Below are 20237 nucleotides of genomic sequence, written 5' to 3' on the forward strand. Positions count from 1 at the left end.
GGGTATATCCTCAAGGACGTGCTGCAGCAAACTCCCTATCGTTACACGTCGTCTCTCCTTTTTACAACCACCTCCCGCTTGGTGGCGCGTATGGACGGCAATTATCGCCATAAACTTTTGCTGAATGCAATAAGTCTCTTTGCCATGTGCCATATTTGTTTGCGATGTGTCAAAAAAAAAAAAGACATAATTTTATTCTAAATGATTCACACTAGTTTACAAGTACAGTAGTATTTTTATATAGATAGATAGGCCTATATTGTTCACCTGAAAAAACTTTAATTCAAAACAAAAAAAGAGTCAAATGGGCTACCAGAATGTTTTTAATCAGTTATTTTGTCACTTTAAAAAAAATAAATAAAAATGTTTCTTTCTACGGAAGTGATTAACTTAATTTGTTAAAACTACAAAATGGCCTATTCAAAGTCTGATTTTATTGATCTTCATTTTACATTTGCTATGTGGGATATACAGTACATCGTTAACTTATACTGGTTATACGTTTGGAGAAAATAGGAACATGTACATTAAGTAAAAGATTTTTAAAATGATGTCATGAAATGGTAAGGCATACTTACACTTCGCCTAATTAATGGTAGAAACATACCCCACGTTTCAAATACAGTATATCACAAACCTACAGGACTATTCTATAATACCGTATAAATCATTCTAAATACCAAATATCCCAAAATCAAATAACAGTGAAAGTTTTATGTATGTCAATGAATTATTTTTCTTTATAAAAGCGTCTATATATAACGCATAAAGTTTTCTGAGCTAAAAAAAAGAGAATTGGAGTAATATCTCCAAGCAATCAGGTAGACTGGCATTATTGAACCTTTCGTAATTGGATGGACTATCTCAGATGGTATGACTACCGTTCAAATAGGAACATGTACATTAAGTAAAAGATTTTTAAAATGATGTCATGAAATGGTAAGGCATACTTACACTTCGCCTAATTAATGGTAGAAACATACCCCACGTTTCAAATACAGTATATCACAAACCTACAGGACTATTCTATAATACCGTATAAATCATTCTAAATACCAAATATCCCAAAATCAAATAACAGTGAAAGTTTTATGTATGTCAATGAATTATTTTTCTTTATAAAAGCGTCTATATATAACGCATAAAGTTTTCTGAGCTAAAAAAAAGAGAATTGGAGTAATATCTCCAAGCAATCAGGTAGACTGGCATTATTGAACCTTTCGTAATTGGATGGACTATCTCAGATGGTATGACTACCGTTCAAATAGGAACATGTACATTAAGTAAAAGATTTTTAAAATGATGTCATGAAATGGTAAGGCATACTTACACTTCGCCTAATTAATGGTAGAAACATACCCCACGTTTCAAATACAGTATATCACAAACCTACAGGACTATTCTATAATACCGTATAAATCATTCTAAATACCAAATATCCCAAAATCAAATAACAGTGAAAGTTTTATGTATGTCAATGAATTATTTTTCTTTATAAAAGCGTCTATATATAACGCATAAAGTTTTCTGAGCTAAAAAAAAAGAGAATTGGAGTAATATCTCCAAGCAATCAGGTAGACTGGCATTATTGAACCTTTCGTAATTGGATGGACTATCTCAGATGGTATGACTACCGTTCACACACGGAGGTGACGCCAAATTGATGAAAAAAAAAGTATTAAACGGCGCCATCTTCCGTCCTCTGAAACGAAACAAATGTGAATTCTATGTTACGGAGTGTGATCCACCAAATTACGACAACCATGGAACTATTATAGTTATGCGACAACTTATTCGGCCCATGGAGGGTGCCAAATTAGACACCAGAGGCCTCTGAAATGTTTCCAGTGAATTTATTTATAAACTGTCATTATTGAATTTACAAAACGAGCCTTTGTTGCACAAACGGGCCTTTGAGTACATGTAGGCCTAAGTATATAGCTGGAGGTGTACCGACGAGACAAAGAGGTCTCCCAGGAGGAAGATTCCATCATGGAGGTATACAATTAGTTCTATGGTTCAATCCCATGGAGGCACAACCAATTATAGCTTTGTTTCCGTTACACAGTACTGTTAGATGAATATTCAAATTGAAGATGCACGGCATCTATATCTCTTAAAATCCGATATTTTCTCTAAAATAAAATATTTACACATACTACTATTATATCAATGATATTATAATATTAAGCTAATGTAATTTAAGAAATTGAAAAACAAAAGTTCTGGTAACTATATAAATTATTAAATGTTATATCAGCGAACTATTGTCAATTAACAAAACTCTTCCTTGTTACATTTTCAGTTTTTTTGCGAGACCTACACGTACTTTATTTATTAATGTAATCGGGACTTGGTGGAACAATTCCATGTGGGCCATATGCGTAGTCATAAAAGTTAAAAGGCGCATCTGCTATCGGGTCGGCAACGTCATCATAATCTCCTTCATCGTCAGGGGATTCCAATATGTCTTGATATAAATGCTCATAATCCGACTCAGGAATATATGACATATACTCATCACCTTCTGTATCATCGTTTCTGGCTGCCAATTTCTTCTTGGCTTTTAAATTCTTCTTGGGTATTGCAGTATTCCCTATAGTTGCTGTATCATTAACGACAGGGGTGTTTGTGAAATGAAATGGGAAAGAAGGGAGTGAGAAGCGTTTTGACTTATCTTTAGGTGATTTTTTGGGTCTTGTGAAAGTTGCTTCAGGTTCAACAAATTGGCTATAAAAAAAAACGTAACTAAAATAAAAATTCATGCAATGTTAAAAAGATACAGGTGATCATTAATTCTTTAATTTTAATGATAAAAACATTACACCTTTTTTTTTATTACCTATGCCTTCTATTTCCCTTATTTTCTCTTTCATTTTTAAATCGTAGCTTCACTTCCTGACCAATGCTATATTCACTGGAACGTTCTGGTCCTAGACGGTCGTGTGGAAACCACCCAGACATTCCATCACGTTCATAACGAATTCCTTTTACCCAGACTAAACGAAAACAACAATGTAAAATTGTATTTTGAATATATTTATTAATATTTTATTTAATAATTTAATATATTTATTATTTAAATATTACACTGTACTTTTCAGTAGAACATTCATGCTAAAAAATTACCTTGACCGATGGCTTCTCGACGTTCTAGAAGTTCCACAAAGTCGTTCACTTCGAGTTCAAGCTCGTTGTCTCTGTCAGTGGTAAACGGCTTTGATATAATATGTCTTGGTCGAGCTATAAAACAAAGGTAAAGACTGTTTATAACCAAGTCGAATTTATTCGCGCGAATCAGAACGATCATGTTACGTTTTCATCATATTCACGTTTTCATCATATTCACTTTTGTATAATGAGCATTTAAAGTAGATGTTCCGTCAGAACCATATCACGAAGTACCGGTACCTTTAGTTTTACCCCAACACACACACAAACGGCATAGTTCAATAAAATTAAATTAAAACGAAATATTCTCCACGGTTAGGACTGGGCACACTCCCCTGGTATCTCTACTAAAAAATGCTATAGGCCTAGTACAGGACTGAATTGTGCTTCTCATCTTGAAAGTCACTTCGGTATATTAATGTTGGATGTGTGTCATAAAACATTTTTAAATATGAACACTTACTATAATCATCATATTTTCCAGATTCGCCTGTAGAGACGACAAGTGCTGCTTTCCATTCCATGAAATCTTTCCTAAAAAAGAAATTACAAAAGTTACAAAAACACGTAAATTTAAAATGAAAAAAGAGTAGTTGTGTATTGCAGAAATCAACCATACAACAGTATTAACAAATGTACACTTACACAATTTGGTCACTCTCAGAGGTATATCGAAGAAGATGTTCAACTGGCTGGTAATCGTCGGTTTTGCTTACTTTCTCATATATCCACAAGTTAAACAAAAACCCCTTTTCGGGCATCCAACCTTTTCGGTTTCGAGTGTCCAAACTTTCAATATCAGCATAATTTCGATCATAGCATTTGCAAAGCTGTTTTATAATAATAAATAATAAATAATAAATAATAAATAATAAATAATAAATAATAAATAATAAATAATAAATAATAAATAATAAATAATAAATAATAAATAATAAATAATAAATAATAAATAATAAATAATAAATAATAATAAATAAATAATAATAAATAATAAATAACAACAACAATAATAATAATAATAATAATAATAATAATACCACAATAAACAGAATAACGTTTACCAAAAGATAATATTATCTAAACTATCTTCCTACTTTTATTTATTCAAAATAGACCATGGATATGCACAAATTATTGAACTTTATAACACACCCTAATGAAACACATTGTTGTTGTTACTTACGAATTCATTATAATTACTGAGGTTGAAGCGTAGATATGGATAATCTCTTTCATAGTTGGATATTTTTTTCTCATACTCTTCCTCAAAACATCACCCTTTCTATAAAATGTAAAACAACCATGCTTGTTCAACCAGTCATCCTTTATATTTAATAATTTCTATAATTTGGAAAAAAATAATATCTCATATAAGTTATCGGTTTCATAATATCTCTTATGGTGTAATGGAGTCATATTTTCTCGTAATGTTGGCCTATTCTTACGCATATTCATACGGTATAGGTATCGATGATAAAGTAGTGCTATGTAGAGTAATATGCTTAAATTCTTTCCACTATGAAATGAAATACATGTGTGTAACGTGACGATATTTTGTTCATGTCAGTTAGTTTCGACAAAACGCAAGTTTTTTTTTATGTAAACACACTAGGCCTAAACGTAAAGTCGTTTAACTGATCGTAACCATTATCGAAGACACAAGTGAAGTCTTTGGATTGCATTGCAAACGATAGGACACTGGTTCAGTAATTAATTTTACCATTACCTAGAAAAATATATTTTGACCTACCTGTAATATTTGATGATCGCGTGGTGATGGTATTTGTAAATCGAGAAGCACTGATGTCATGTGCAAGCTTTTCTTTTCTTCTATACTTTTCGTCATCTCTTGATCTTCTTGGATAAAATGTTCTAGCCTCTCAATAGCTTCAGTTTGTAGCTGATCATGCTCAAACATACCATATATTGCACAGTTTCTCAAAGCCTGAATACGAAGTAAAAATGATTGTTATTTCCTTTAAACATGACAGAAATGATCGGTACAGAATCAATATAAATACATTTCTTTTTCTTTTTTTAAACTTTTGATATCCTCGGTTAAACCGTCTTAAGGGAGTGTTTAAAGGCAATACAAAATTCCTTCCAACCTACTACTGTAAATTAATTTAGGAAGGAATATTTAAAAATGTAGTGCCTTTATACACTCCCTCAATCTATGGAGAACTAGAAAGTCCTTTTTTGTAAATAGCATTCATATGTACAATTCTAAGGCTCTGTCTACACTATCAAACTATATGTGAAAACAAATTTGATGTACCCATATATTATAGACATGATGATGTCATATCACTACCATATTTGAGAACATCACACTTTTTTTGTCAAACTTGTTTGATAGTGTAGAAAAAGCTCATTGCTGTAATTTTTGTTTCAAATTTTTAATCGTTTCAACAGTATTCTACATGGCATATGCCATTTTTGGAATCTGCATTTTTAACAGTATCTTAACATAGGTCTATAAATAGTATTTTAACACTGCCTTTTGCAATTTGATGTATTTTTATTGTCTTAATTATGCCAAGCAAAATGATATTCCATTTTAATGTGGACCAATAACATTTCTTGAATCTTGAAATAAAATTATAATAACTCAATGTCTACTGTAGACACACTTAAACAAAGATATTTTTAAACATTTATAACATATATCATTTTCTACCGTTACCTCAGACTTCTTATGAAGGCATGTTAGCCAATCTGAAGGTTTCAAAAGCCGTGCCTCTAAGTCCATCAAAGATATTCCACTTTGCGTTCGTTCACATTTCTCAAGCACATCTATGAATGTCGTACGGTGTTTCCTGTAAAAGCAAAATAAATATTAAATACTACGCAGTATATACCATGAGTAATTGTTTGTGGATTACCCTTGATGTATATCTTTATTGAGATAATCATAATCATTCTAATCGACTAATGATTAAATATAACAACGGTAATTTTTGATAATTTTATGAATAATGATTTGGTGAGTTGATGGCGATTACGACGAATTTGAATGAAAATGTTGGCAATGGTAATAAAGTTGACAAACATTGAGATCGATAGTAGGTAATGATGAAAAATAGGATAGGCCTACTGTATATCATGAGGAACATAAATAATCATGGCATTCTAAAACGTTTTTCATTATACCTTTGAAACTCCAGCATATTCTGTTGAAAACACATGTTGGCGCGATATTTAACAATCGGCTTAAAAGAACCTTCTTTTAACCGATTATTTAATTCAGTAAAGTATACAACGCTGTCTCTTCGATTAGATTCTAAAACACTGTCAAAACTTAGAAGAGAATAAAGAGGTTTTAGAATTTGTATTGAATTTCACAATTTCTTAAAATTAATACGGATTATGCATAATATTTGATTCTACTACTCTCTACTACCGCATTAAAGTAATTGTATACATGTATTACAGAATAATGTCTTAATTGAAAAAAAAAGCAGTCCGTGATATAGGAAACTAGACAGTTCTAATACACATTTATAAAATGAATACCTTTCAATCATGTCTTTGACTTCAGTAACATTACGATAGAGATGGTGCTTCTCTCCTTCTTCAAGAATTTTATTAAAGGCTGCATCATTGATGTATAATTCATTGAGTTTTGAAAGACTTTTAATATTCTTCTTGTTCAGATCGGCAATATCGAATAATATCTTTAAAAATGAATGAATACAATTGAATAGTCATAATCTTGTGTTTAGCGTTTAATATCGAATGGAAGATAAAATATAGATGGATTATATAAATAGTTGATATAATCCATTATTCTCTAATACTCCTATTCGATTAGACCAGGATAGTAACCAATTTGATATTTTAAAATAGTAAATAAAAAAAATCAAACGGACCTTTACTTCATGATCATTTTGCTCTAGGGATAAAAAATAGAAAATAAAGTTATTTAAAACCATGCAACACGTTTCTAAGATATATACTTTTTACGGTTATATTACTTATCAAGAGACTTTTTGAGAAATAATGGCCAAAATGCTATGCTGTTGATATTCTATGTGTTAAGTCTTCTACTATAAAACAAGATATATCTATTAAAAACTAAAAATAAGGTAAATGGCAACAATCGGCAACAGTTTAATGTACTGTAAATATAATATAGAACAAACAAACAAGACAGGACAATGAACTGTTATCTGATCTATAAAACACTGAAGCATGAAGAATAACAAGGCCAACAGCCATTAAGTCGCGTGCTACAATGCACAGTGATACTGGACCGACAGACAGACCGACAGACAGACCGACCGACCGACCGACCGACCGACATAGTGAACAATAACTGCGTAGCCTGTCACTTTTGACGTGCTCGTATAACGTAATTTCAAGTTGAAAAGTAAGTCAAGAAAACAGAAATCGGGCAAAAAGAGTGCGCAATAACATTTAACGCGCACTCATGGCAATTTTGTAAACGCTTAAAACTGCCTGAAACGTACTCTTATTTCATCGAAAATAAATTTTGAAAATTTTAAGCGCGCGTACGCATGCGTTACATGCGCTACGCATGTAATTGTATTGCCATATGATGATTTATGCCCTGAAATTTATGAGTACCAAATTTTATTTAATTGTGATTCATGGTTGTGAAGATATGATTACAAACGTGATTTCGTTAAATCGTGCGTAGACCGCGTAATTTTTTATTGCGCACCGTGAAAACAAACCACATCGATTCCTGGCCATAAGGAATATTCTGTGAAAAATTGACTTAGCTAGAATAAACTGATATCAAGATAAGGTCAGAAAGCGATAAAACGCATAGTGATACCGGACCGACAGACAGACAGACAGACCGACAGACAGACAGACCGACCAACCGACCGACATAGTGAACTGCAGAGTCGCGTCCACGCGACTAAAAACTGCATGTACACAAACACAAAGGTTACTAGAGGAAGAACTATAATACTTTACCCATTCCAGAACTGACTTGGTCTTCAGATGTAGGTTGTTCCTTTGCTTCATTCATTATTCCAAGAGGTGTGACTAAGAATTAAAATTAGACATTTATACTTTAGTTACACATGCATGATAATCAATGATGTGTTTAACAATACAAACTTTAAAATAAAACACAATGTGATAGGCCTACTGCAGCCATTTCTGGAATTAAGAAGAATACATTGTGAATTATAGAATCTATTATGTTACCATGACATGAAAAATGCCAATTAATTAAAAGAGAAGCACACATCGTTATCAGTAACTGAACGGCTCTTTTGTACTTGCATTACCTACTGTATGATAGGCCTATGTTTTTTCCTTAATGGCAATAATAGTTCATCTATATTATTATTCTTTATTGACAACTGGGTTAACATTGTCCAACATGGCACATAAATAGTACAGTACAAGCATGACAATAGAAATATAATAACAAACAAAAAGTACTTCAAAAACAAGTTTTCACAGTAGGCCTATACACACAATGTATATAATTATTACAATTTTGGCGTATGTGGCAGAAGGTCTAAGGGGCATTCACATAATGCGTGAAGCTCGGTCTGCACTACGCCGCATTTACAAACTTTAAATAACATTTATCATTTATGGTAATTGAATAAAATCTATGTAATTGACATGTAATGTAAAGCTTACTATACTCCACTTCCTGTGCTAGACTCTCTATTTCCGAAAACTTCAGTACTTTTAACCATTCCGAAATTTCGCTTCTATAATAAGATTATAAACAATATTGATTTCATCATAATATGACAGATCTAAAAAAATTGAATGTGCATACATCACCCCCTTTGCCATATTGAAATTTGAATTTCTCCATGGCCATAATATAAGAGTGACCAGTCATACAAAACACAATTACATGAACTGGTACCATTTAAATCACCTTCAAAATCGTAAAAAACTGGGATCCTGGTGTGGTGGTAAGCCTAGAATTAATTATCTTATAATGCACCCTTTTCTACGTGTGTAAAGAAAATAATTATTAAACGAGTTGCGGGTTGGAGGACTGTGTATTATCTTTATGTTTCTTTGAAGTTATGTAATAATAATGTTAAATATATGTAATAAAATAAAACGTGATACCTGTCTTCGAAATAAAGAATATAATTCTGGACTGAATGTCTTGAATAGGGATCCAATTTAGTCAATTTAACTCTCTCTCCCGTTTCATTCTTGATTTCCTCCATTCCAAAATTCTTGTCGACGTTTTCATAGCCTCCACGTTCAACTTGTATATCTTTCTTGTGGATACAATCGTCTACTTCGAACACATCTCTGTAAGAAAACAGCTAATTAAACAGGGAAAGGTTAAATTACAATTTAACTCTTCCCTGTCGAGTAACAAATACTAGATGAAAACTACAATCAAAACTAATAAAACCTCCTGACTCTACATATACATAAACAAAAACCTTACATGTTAGGTTGTACAATTAGGAATGTGTTGACGAAAGCAATAATTGTGCATTTCCTTTTTTCTATTAATCGCTTTTTTCCTCTCTTTGTGCTCTCAAGAACAGTAACGTCCCCCTTCTTTTGAACCCAACACTCTCCATAAACCATCAATTTCTGTAAATTTAATATTTTTGTTAATTAAATTGTCCCCCATTCAATTCAATTCAAAAGACACCAATTCATCAATACAAAAAACAATAATGACAGACTGAAATTTTTGAAAAAAGAAGTAATGGACGAAGGCAGAATCCCAAGAAGATGAAAATCTTGTAGCAGGATTGCCTTTACAAGTTAATAATTTATGTAAATGTATATAAATATATATTGATATCCATATATTAGATTGAAAATCTGTAACCATGCTGCCACATTTTTTGTCCAGACTGGTTGCCCTGTAATAATTTAATAAATCTAAATAAAGAATGGGTTAATACAATTCTGTACCTGGGCTTTTTTTTCTTCCTCTTCTTCTGCTGTAAACTGGAGCTTAGGTACTAAAGATGTAATGTGATCTTCCATTTTGTTAATTATTCGATTTTCATGATCATTGCAATTATCAACCATTTCCTTCAGTTTGTTACAGCACTGTTTGAATTCGTCAATGACCGATTCTTCTTTAGTCATCTTAGCTGTCAGCGCGCTTTGAATGCCCTTAAATGAAATATACAATTCAAATAAAAATGCACAATACAAATACCATAGATAAAATATTTAATAAAAAACTCACCAATATTGCAGAACCTTTAGAGAGAGGTATAGTATATATAAACAATAAATCAAATCAAATTTAGCATAGGCCATTGTGTAATTTTAATTAAGTTATTCACCCTTTCCCAAAAATAATGATATCGTTTAATAAAAAAAAAATTTTAAAAAGACAAAACAATCATGTTTATACAAAGTTTCAATATTATCCACATGGAGTCTAGGCTGCCCCACTTCACTATTTGTTATTACACATATTCATACATGGACTTTCATGACAGCATTTGTCAACAAATTTAGTTCGCGGGAGTAATGAAAAATAACATGAATTGTTAAAGTACATCTGAAAACCATCACGAAAGGGGTTGTGAATTGGAAGTAATTGGATATATAACTGGAATTTATTCTGTGAAACTATATTTTAAAAAATGATTAGGTAGATACAAAATGATTGCTATTGTATTACTGGGAAGGTTTCAAACTACATCTAAACACCGCACACAATAATTGTTAACGATTGAATAATTACTTGTATTATACACTGGAATTTTTTCAGCCAATTAGCTTGTTTCATAAGAATGGTTTGAACATCTGTAAACGTCATAGTATTTGTGTCTTCATCGTCTGCTAAGCTCCCTCCATTGTCGGTACATCGCCTATAATAAAATAATTTTGCTGTAATTCAGTATTGAAGGTCCCATTGAATACATCATACATGCACATGCAATTCAATTTGGAGGAATTATTGCAATAACTTCTTGACTTTATGTGATCATATGTGTACCTGTATATTCCCGAACAATGTTATAATGATAGTATTAATGCAAACTCTAAAATACCCGCTTCTCCAATTCTCCCTTCACATCTCCTAGCAAAATCCCAGAGTTTGCACACACCTGGAGCGACATACAAAACGCAATAATAATAATATATCAATCTTGTATATTATGCATTTATAAAAACACACCTAATTGATTCAATCATGTTCATCTGGACATGTGAATACACTGCAAAGTTTGCAATCGGTTGAAGATAATCAAAGATGTTGGTTATTAATCCACATACGGTAGGAATGCGCCACTGACATGTCTTGAACCAATCATATAAGCTGCCGAATAAAATAATAGACTTTAAACGACTTGAGCCACTCTTTCAATAAAGCTGGTATAAAGGGTATTTCACACCTGTTCCGGCATTAGACCAGTATAAAAACATTCCAGGAACTTGTTCCACTGAAATGCCTAATGCTATACCCTGATACGTGTTACCAGCTTTAACCTATACTTTGCAATGATTTTATATTAATTTATGAGATGATTGTCAGATTTTATTATGCTACGTTATTTCTTATATATAAAAAGCGATACCTGTCTTCAAAATAATCATAAATTCTTTTGATTTGGAGTACAATTATTTTAATCATACAATCATCAGAATGACAATTTAACAACAATTTAATCTAAGAATCGCATAAAACTTTAGATATTACCTCGATATTGACTGTTCTAAATCAACAATATTTATCATGAGATGTCTTCTTTCTCCATCACTTAAAAACTCATGACATCGTCTTTTATCGAAAAATTCTTTCATGACCAGTTTTAGACTTGAGTAACTTTCTTCAATATGTTCATGCAACTTGGATATTTCCTATGTTAAATATAGTGAGTAAAAGATAAAATAAGCATGTCAACTCGAAAACAAATTATTTTGAATTTTTACACATTTTTTTTAAATTGAAGTACTGTTGGGATTTGAGTTGTTTACGGAATTTTAATTCGACTATGAATTTGAATTACAGACATTTATAAAAAAATACTAGCGTTCTTAGGAAATCCCGTCCCCTTTAGGAGACTGAAGAATACTATAAATGAAAGTACTGAAAACTATATATAAAAAAATAAACATACCTCACGTAATTTTCCAGTGGGAATTGAAGAATCGTCTGTTAAAAAATATTTGCAATGCTCTAAATGTTTAATATTTTATGAAAATACCCTTAAAAACCTATAATCTTTCCCGAATATAAATAAGCATACGATTCATGAAAATAACACTATCAGCTGTAATGGTAATCACAAACAATTGGGTACATATATAGATTTAATTCGTACATTAGTGACAGTAGTAATAATTTGTTTCAATAATCTTACCATATCCATGATCTGTACCGGTAGCATATTTACCATCGCTAAAAACCGGTTGATCAATTATTGTTAATTCTTTGACGGTCAATACTTCGTCCCCTTTCTGTGGGCTGTCCATATCTACCGGTCTATCCTCGACTTCAATAGGTTCCGAAGTAACTTCATCGTCGTTTTCTGTTTTGAACCCTTTATCGTCGGATAGAGAGCAACTTTGGTGTGGATGCTTAGGTGTTTCTAATTAGAACACAATATTGAAATACATACACTTTATTATAAGTATAAAAGAAATGAGTTGTGAGTCAGGCCTAAAGGTTCAAGTAACTTGTTCCGTAAACTTAATAGTAAACTTTTCAAATTTAAAACACTTATTATATATTAAATAAATAATTAAAATCATATTTTGTGTCGCCAAAATCAGAATATGTAAAAAAAAGATAAAATATGAAATTGAAAAATATATGACTAACATGAGCAGAATTCGTATTACTTTCTATGGATTATGATCCGTATTAAGTCGCGCTTCAGTGCTGTACCGTAGTTTTGCGACTATTATGTATAAAATATTATTATTGTACATATTCTTGTATACTCTTGTTATTTTAACAATTGAGAATAATAATTTTCACTTTAACTTTTATTAAGTATAAACGATTAGGTTACATTACTAAAATATTTGCTGCTACAGTCATAAAGATACTTTTGTAAAAACCTTTTTAATGCAATAGTTACATTGTGAGGAATTATTCAATGGTGTATATTCTACACAATAGGCCTAAAGGCATTGTAAAATCAGGTTAGTGCTGTAAAATTGTTCACATATTTCAACTCAATTGCCGTGTGGTATGAGGCGGGTGCGCCGAAATCATTTGTCACTTCGATGACGTGTTCCATTCATGGCTGAAATACACTGCACGATTCTAGATTTACTTGATACCTCCATGGTTTGAGTTGAGAATATTACATTTCAATATATATGTTAATACATACGATTAGGTATTTCAATTTTGTTACTGCTACAGTATTTAAAGCTCAGATACAGGCATGAATTTCAAATATAGGCCTAATAATACGGTTATATGTAAATCGTTTCTTGTTGTATTCTTTTAAACGGTGCAATCAAAAAAATAGTATACTAATTTGCAATGAATTTGAAAATGTGCAATAAATCTGATGAAATAGAATAATCTATAAATATAATATAAATGCTGTTCCTTTTTTAGTTTAGATTTTTTTTACATCCAAATGTAAAATTTAGTAGCCCAAAACATTGTAGCAAAACGTAAATGACAAAAATAACAGTCGAGAGTCTTTCCACAAAGAAATAAAAACTAAAAACGTCACCATTGTCTGCACGTCAACCCTCATGGCACATTAGATAAAATGAAAGGTTTTGAAAGAGTATCGATGTTTTAAAAAGCAACCCACACAAAATGGTAATTGTGTGGGATGATAATTATATCATGAAGGAAATAAATATTTATAACTATTTTATTTCCTCTATGATTATTACTGTGTATATTCTATACAATACATACAAAGGCATTTGATCAGTATCTAAATGTATACAGCAAACATGTAACAACTATTATTCTTAAAAAAATACTTCCTCTAAATACTTCTACTAAATCACAAGTTTAAATTTGCTGTTATGTTATACTCTAGCCCTTTGTATCTATTTGGTTACAATCTTAATACATTTTGTTTGAAAATTTGGGGCTACTAATTGTTCACATTCTTAATTTATAGAACGCATACACCCCATGCATCAGCACCGTATCCACATATTTAACACAGCACCGTGTCTACACATCTAATATAGGAACATTGCAGCCAGACCTTTTCTTTTTTTTTAAAGCTGATATTTTCTTATGCCCTGAACGTTTCGGTGATTCGTTCCTGGGCAATTTGATTTTTTTAATTACTCACTTTCTGAAACTGGAACTCCTACTCCTACTAGGCGAATAAAACAAAGCATAATATACTTAAAGATGTATTGTCCCTTGAAACACAAAAAATGAAGGTCAAATATTCTAAATTTAAATTGGCCATATTAAAGTAATATTAAAGTTATTCACTTTAAGTCGAAAATTTGAGCCAAAAACAACAAGTTTAAGTAATTAACAGGTAAATTAATTGGAAAATCGTCGCGAATAAAAGTAAACAAAGATTTTAAACCACGAGTATGTATTATGCATGATGCTCATCACGATTGAGAAGGTGTTCTCACACATATCGCGAGGAAGTTTTATTATTATGCATACAGAGTAGCCAAACAAGCGCGTTGCATTATGAGATATGTTTTGATCAAAAACTTTGACTGGAAGTCAAAGTTATTTTTTGAACAAAAAAACATCTGTATTTCAGTTAAAAGATTTTTTTTGACTAATTTTTGGTGAAAGTTAATAACTATTATGATACTTCAAAATGACCCACTTTTTTTCGAAATCTTTTTTTAAATTTTTTTGAATTGGTCAAAGGGACAATACATCTTTAGGCAATTGTACCTAAGCTATCCACAACATATTTAACACAATATTATTAAGAAGTAACACAGCAAAACTTTGAAAAGACACATGGGTTCTAGAAAATAATGGGGAGGTGTGAATGATGTCAGAAATAAATAACTTGACATTGACATGTGATGTAATCAAAACAGCAGATAACAAAATAATTATAATTTTCGCAACAGTAAATCATGATATAGTATGAAGAATAAACCATTGCATGTTGTAATACTATTATTTAATATATATTTCGAATAGAAAATAATAAATCATTTACCATTAATAGAATTTCTGAAGTTTTCTAGGTAATCCAGCACTTCATCTATATCGCAACGTTCTTCTCTTTTTTTCTTCCAACATTGTTTCATCATGGGACGCAATGCATCCGGAAAATCCTTAGGAAGCACCAGTAATATGCCTTTAACTATATTCATTGACATTTCAAACTCTCCTAAGCCTTTCCATGGTTGATCACAAGTCCATAATTCCCAATTAACAACACCCAATGAAAACATATCGGATTTTTTAGATACCATCGTTGGATATTCGATAACTTCAGGTGAAGACCAGCGTTTTGTGCATCCTCCAGAAGTTGCGATTATCGTAGTTTCTACTTGTTTAGAAATCCCAAAATCACACAACTTAAGTACATTCAACCCGTTTTTCTGATCGTCGCTTAACAAACAGTTCGATGATTTGATGTCTTTGTGGATTATTTTCTTCTCATGCAAGTACTGAACGGCAGAAGCGAGGTCAATACTCCACTGAACAAATTGCATTTTCGATAATCGCAATGGTAATCCAGCATCTTTACTTTCCTGACTAAATCTAGCTAAAAACTGACCCAAGTTACCTTCAGATGCTAATTCTAAGACAATACCAAATTTCATTCTATGGTTAAGTAGACCGTAGAATTTTATAATATTTTTGTGATCAAGATCTTTAAGAATGTCAACCTCTTTATACTCGATCTTCTGATACATCTTCACAGCTACTTTAGTTTCTTTGTTATCCGTTGTTAGTGTGGCTTTAAAGACAGCTGAAGTTGAACCCATTCCAAGCTCAATGTTGTGCTCTCCAAAGTCAATTTCATTGAGTGGAATGAGAATATCCTGATTTGGCTCATCCATTTCGAGTTAGTATTAAAGTACCTTGAAAACCGATCACTCAATCAATCGTCTTCAATAGGTGGACGATGGGTGACGATGCAAATGTTGTTCCTAGCCTCTTTATATATTCTAAAAAAAACTGGAAATCCATAACCCATTTATAGACAATTACAAATACTATGATTATTAGCATAACAGGGTGCTATAAGGAAGTGTTGAAAGCAAAAAAATACATTTACCAGTCGAATGATTTTGTATTGAAACTATATTTACTACAATGCGATTATTTTCCATGTCAATTTCATGGGGGTAGGGTTAGGGTTTACTTTCGTTGTCATGGGGGTAGAATAGTGTATAACATGTTGCTATAAAAGTAGTATGCGTCAAATACATTCACCAGTCGAATAATTTGTTATTGGAGCTTTAAAACTGCTTAAAGATGATTGAACTTTCCAATATCAAATTCATGGGGTAGAATAATAATTAGGCCTATCCTAATATGATCAAATAAAATAACACTAAAAAGTGTCAACACTATCGCTGACATTCATCGTCGAAGGTGGACGGTGCAAATATTGTTTATATCCTTATTTTGGAATTTAAATATACTGCAAATCTTTCTTTTCTCTATTTTTTTTTTCAATAAACAATGGCCTCCGGCCCATTTTACTTAATAAAATCTATATTAATTATTATATTATTGATTGCAAGACAATGTCGGTGAACTATTCCAGTCTTTTCCATCCGCCATTTTAAATACTGAGGTATACATACTGTGTACATATTAGGTATACATACTGTGTACATATTAGGTATACATACTGTGTACATATTAGGTATACATACTGTGTACAAGTATACATACTGTGTACATATTAGGTATACATACTGTGTACACGTATAAATACTGTGTACATATTAGGTATACATACTGTGTACACGTATAAATACTGTGTACATATTAGGTATACATACTGTGTACATATTAGGTATACATACTGTGTACATATTAGGTATACATACTGTGTACATATTAGGTATACATACTGTGTACATATTAGGTATACATACTGTGTACATATTAGGTATACATACTGTGTACATATTAGGTATACATACTGTGTACATATTAGGTATACATACTGTGTACATATTAGGTATACATACTGTGTACATATTAAGTATACATACTGTGTAAATATTAGGTATACATACTGTGTACATATTAGGTATACATACTGTGTACATATTAAGTATACAGTATCTTTGCTTGTTCTATTTAAGAAACAGCTGTAGATGCAAAATTCGAATAACTGGGGATACACAAACACGATGAAGACCACAATCAAAATTGAAGGAGAAATAGAAAGAACAAAAAAACTATAATAACTAGAACCAATCTACAGTATTAACAGCATTAAACTCTCTATACAAAAACCCAAAAGGTTATAACTGTATGTATACAGACTATAAACAAAATTACCATTCAATAGCATGACACGACAAAGAATACCATAAATAAAATGCATGGAATGTAACAATCAAAAGACCAGTGACGTATTGCGGTCGGAAACAAATGTATTTGGCATAACCCCCCAACTCTCCCTATAATGGCTGGAGTCTCCCGATATTTTTAGTCACTTCCCGATCTCCCGATAAAATGCAATCTAATAAAATAACACTAAAAAGTGTCTAAAGTATCCTTCACAATCGTCGTCAAAGGTGGACGGTGCAAATGTTGTTTATATCCCTATTTTCGAATTTAAATATACTGAAAATCTTTTTTTTCTTTTATTGCAATAAACAATGGCCTCCGGCCCATTTCACATAATAAAATCTATATTAATTATTATGTTGATTGCAAGACAATGTCGGTGAACTAGTCCAGTCTTTTCCATCCGCCATTTTAAATATTAAGGTATACATACTGTGTACATATTAGGTATACATACTGTGTACATATTAGGTATACATACTGTGTACATATTAGGTATACATACTGTGTACATATTAGGTATACATACTGTGTAGGCCTACATATTAGGTATACATACTGTGTACATATTAGGTATACATACTGTGTACATATTAGGTATACATACTGTGTACATATTAGGTATAAATACTGTGTACATATTAGGTATACATACTGTGTACATATTAAGTATACATACTGTGTACATATTAAGTATACATACTGTGTACATATTAAGTATACATACTGTGTACATATTAGGTATACATACTGTGTACATATTAGGTATACATACTGTGTACACATTAGGTATACATACTGTGTACATATTAAGTATACATACTGTGTACATATTAGGTATACATACTGTGTACATATTAGGTATACATACTGTGTACATATTAGGTATACATACTGTGTACATATTAAGTATACATACTGTGTACATATTAAGTATACATACTGTGTACATATTAAGTATACATACTGTGTACATATTAGGTATACATACTGTGTACATATTAGGTATACATACTGTGTACATATTAGGTATACATACTGTGTACATATTAGGTATACATACTGTGTACATATTAGGTATACATACTGTGTACATATTAGGTATACATACTGTGTACATATTAGGTATACATACTGTGTACATATTAAGTATACATACTGTGTACATATTAGGTATACATACTGTGTACATATTAGGTATACATACTGTGTACATATTAGGTATACATACTGTGTACATATTAGGTATACATACTGTGTACATATTAAGTATACATACTGTGTACATATTAGGTATACATACTGTGTACATATTAGGTATACATACTGTGTACATATTAGGTATACATACTGTGTACATATTAAGTATACATACTGTGTACATATTAGGTATACATACTGTGTACATATTAAGTATACATACTGTGTACATATTAGGTATACATACTGTGTACATATTAGGTATACATACTGTGTACATATTAGGTATACATACTGTGTACATATTAAGTATACATACTGTGTACATATTAGGTATACATACTGTGTACATATTAGGTATACATACTGTGTACAAGTATACATACTGTGTACATATTAGGTATACATACTGTGTACATATTAGGTATACATACTGTGTACATATTAGGTATACATACTGTGTACATATTAAGTATACATACTGTGTACATATTAGGTATACATACTGTGTACAAGTATACATACTGTGTACATATTAGGTATACATACTGTGTACATATTAGGTATACATACTGTGTACATATTAGGTATACATACTGTGTACATATTAGGTATACATACTGTGTACATATTAGGTATACATACTGTGTACATATTAGGTATACATACTGTGTACATATTAGGTATACATACTGTGTACATATTAAGTATATTAAGTATACAGTATCTTTGCTTGTTCTATTTAAGAAACAGCTGTAGATGCAAAATTCGAATAACTGGGGATACACAAACACGATGAAGACCACAATCAAAATTGAAGGAAAAATAGAAAGAAGAAAAAAACTATAATAACTAGAACCAATCTACAGTATTAACAGCATTAAACTCTCTATACAAAAACCCAAAAGGTTATAACTGTATGTATACAGACTATAAACAAAATTACCATTCAATGGCATGACACGACAAAGAATACCATAAATAAAATGCATGGAATGTAACAATCAAAAGACCAGTGACGTATTGCGGTCGGAAACAAATGTATTTGGCAAAAAACCCCCAACTCTCCCTAAATGGTGGGAGTCTCCCGAAATTTGTATTCACTTCCCGATCTCCCGATAAAATGCAATTCCCCTCCGATATTTTGGATAAACACAAATATCCCGATATTTCTAATTTATACTAGGCCTATACCTATATAAAGAGGGAAAAAAGAAAATGCTAATATCGATGTTTATAAAAAAACAATCATGCATTGTTTGAAAATTGAAATGATTTGGTATTATATTTTCTGACAAACCCGTAATACCTTTTAAGATTTTTAATAGCGCCCTTTATGTAGGCCTACGATGTTTTATTCTAGCGCCCCCTATAGTTTGGACATGATTTCGTAGTGTATGTTGATATATACAGTTATTAATAGTTTGCTGACAAAAGAGGAGAAGGT

General features: G+C 31.4%; 2 protein-coding genes across 2 annotated transcripts; both read right to left on the bottom strand.

The window, feature by feature from the left end:
• Positions 1-389: 389 nt before the first annotated feature.
• On the bottom strand, positions 390-12647 carry LOC144855310 (uncharacterized). Its single transcript, XM_078713127.1, has 21 exons — positions 12522-12647; positions 12246-12280; positions 11825-11985; positions 11303-11443; positions 10865-10991; positions 10075-10281; positions 9593-9744; positions 9259-9450; positions 8809-8882; positions 8125-8196; positions 7047-7069; positions 6691-6851; positions 6328-6474; positions 5861-5993; positions 4925-5119; positions 4358-4515; positions 3817-4008; positions 3635-3705; positions 3130-3243; positions 2843-2999; positions 390-2730 (listed from the first exon to the last, which is right to left on the bottom strand). Exons 1-21 carry the CDS (start codon positions 12598-12600, stop codon positions 2331-2333), a joined length of 2991 nt encoding a protein of 996 aa, XP_078569253.1. The 5' UTR covers positions 12601-12647; the 3' UTR covers positions 390-2330.
• Positions 12648-15437: 2790 nt separating this feature from the next.
• Positions 15438-16116, bottom strand: LOC144856210 (mitogen-activated protein kinase kinase kinase 20-like). The gene is made up of 2 exons (XM_078714161.1): positions 15520-16116; positions 15438-15443 (listed from the first exon to the last, which is right to left on the bottom strand). Exons 1-2 carry the CDS (start codon positions 16114-16116, stop codon positions 15438-15440), a joined length of 603 nt encoding a protein of 200 aa, XP_078570287.1.
• Positions 16117-20237: the final 4121 nt, after the last annotated feature.

This window comes from Antedon bifida, chromosome 11, assembly GCF_963402885.1.
Source record: "Antedon bifida chromosome 11, ecAntBifi1.1, whole genome shotgun sequence".
NCBI classification, from domain to species: domain Eukaryota; kingdom Metazoa; phylum Echinodermata; class Crinoidea; order Comatulida; family Antedonidae; genus Antedon; species Antedon bifida.

Excerpts from the sequence above, each read along its gene's own strand:
- LOC144855310 (XM_078713127.1), bottom strand. The coding sequence starts at position 12,600 with ATGGACAGCCCACAGAAAGGGGACGAAGTATTGACCGTCAAAGAATTA. Across the intron at positions 11,986-12,245 it reads CCACTGGAAAATTACGTGAG|GAAATATCCAAGTTGCATGA; the intron begins GTATGTTTATTT and ends TATTTAACATAG. Across the intron at positions 5,994-6,327 it reads AATATGCTGGAGTTTCAAAG|GAAACACCGTACGACATTCA; the intron begins GTATAATGAAAA and ends TTGCTTTTACAG.
- LOC144856210 (XM_078714161.1), bottom strand. The coding sequence starts at position 16,116 with ATGGATGAGCCAAATCAGGATATTCTCATTCCACTCAATGAAATTGAC.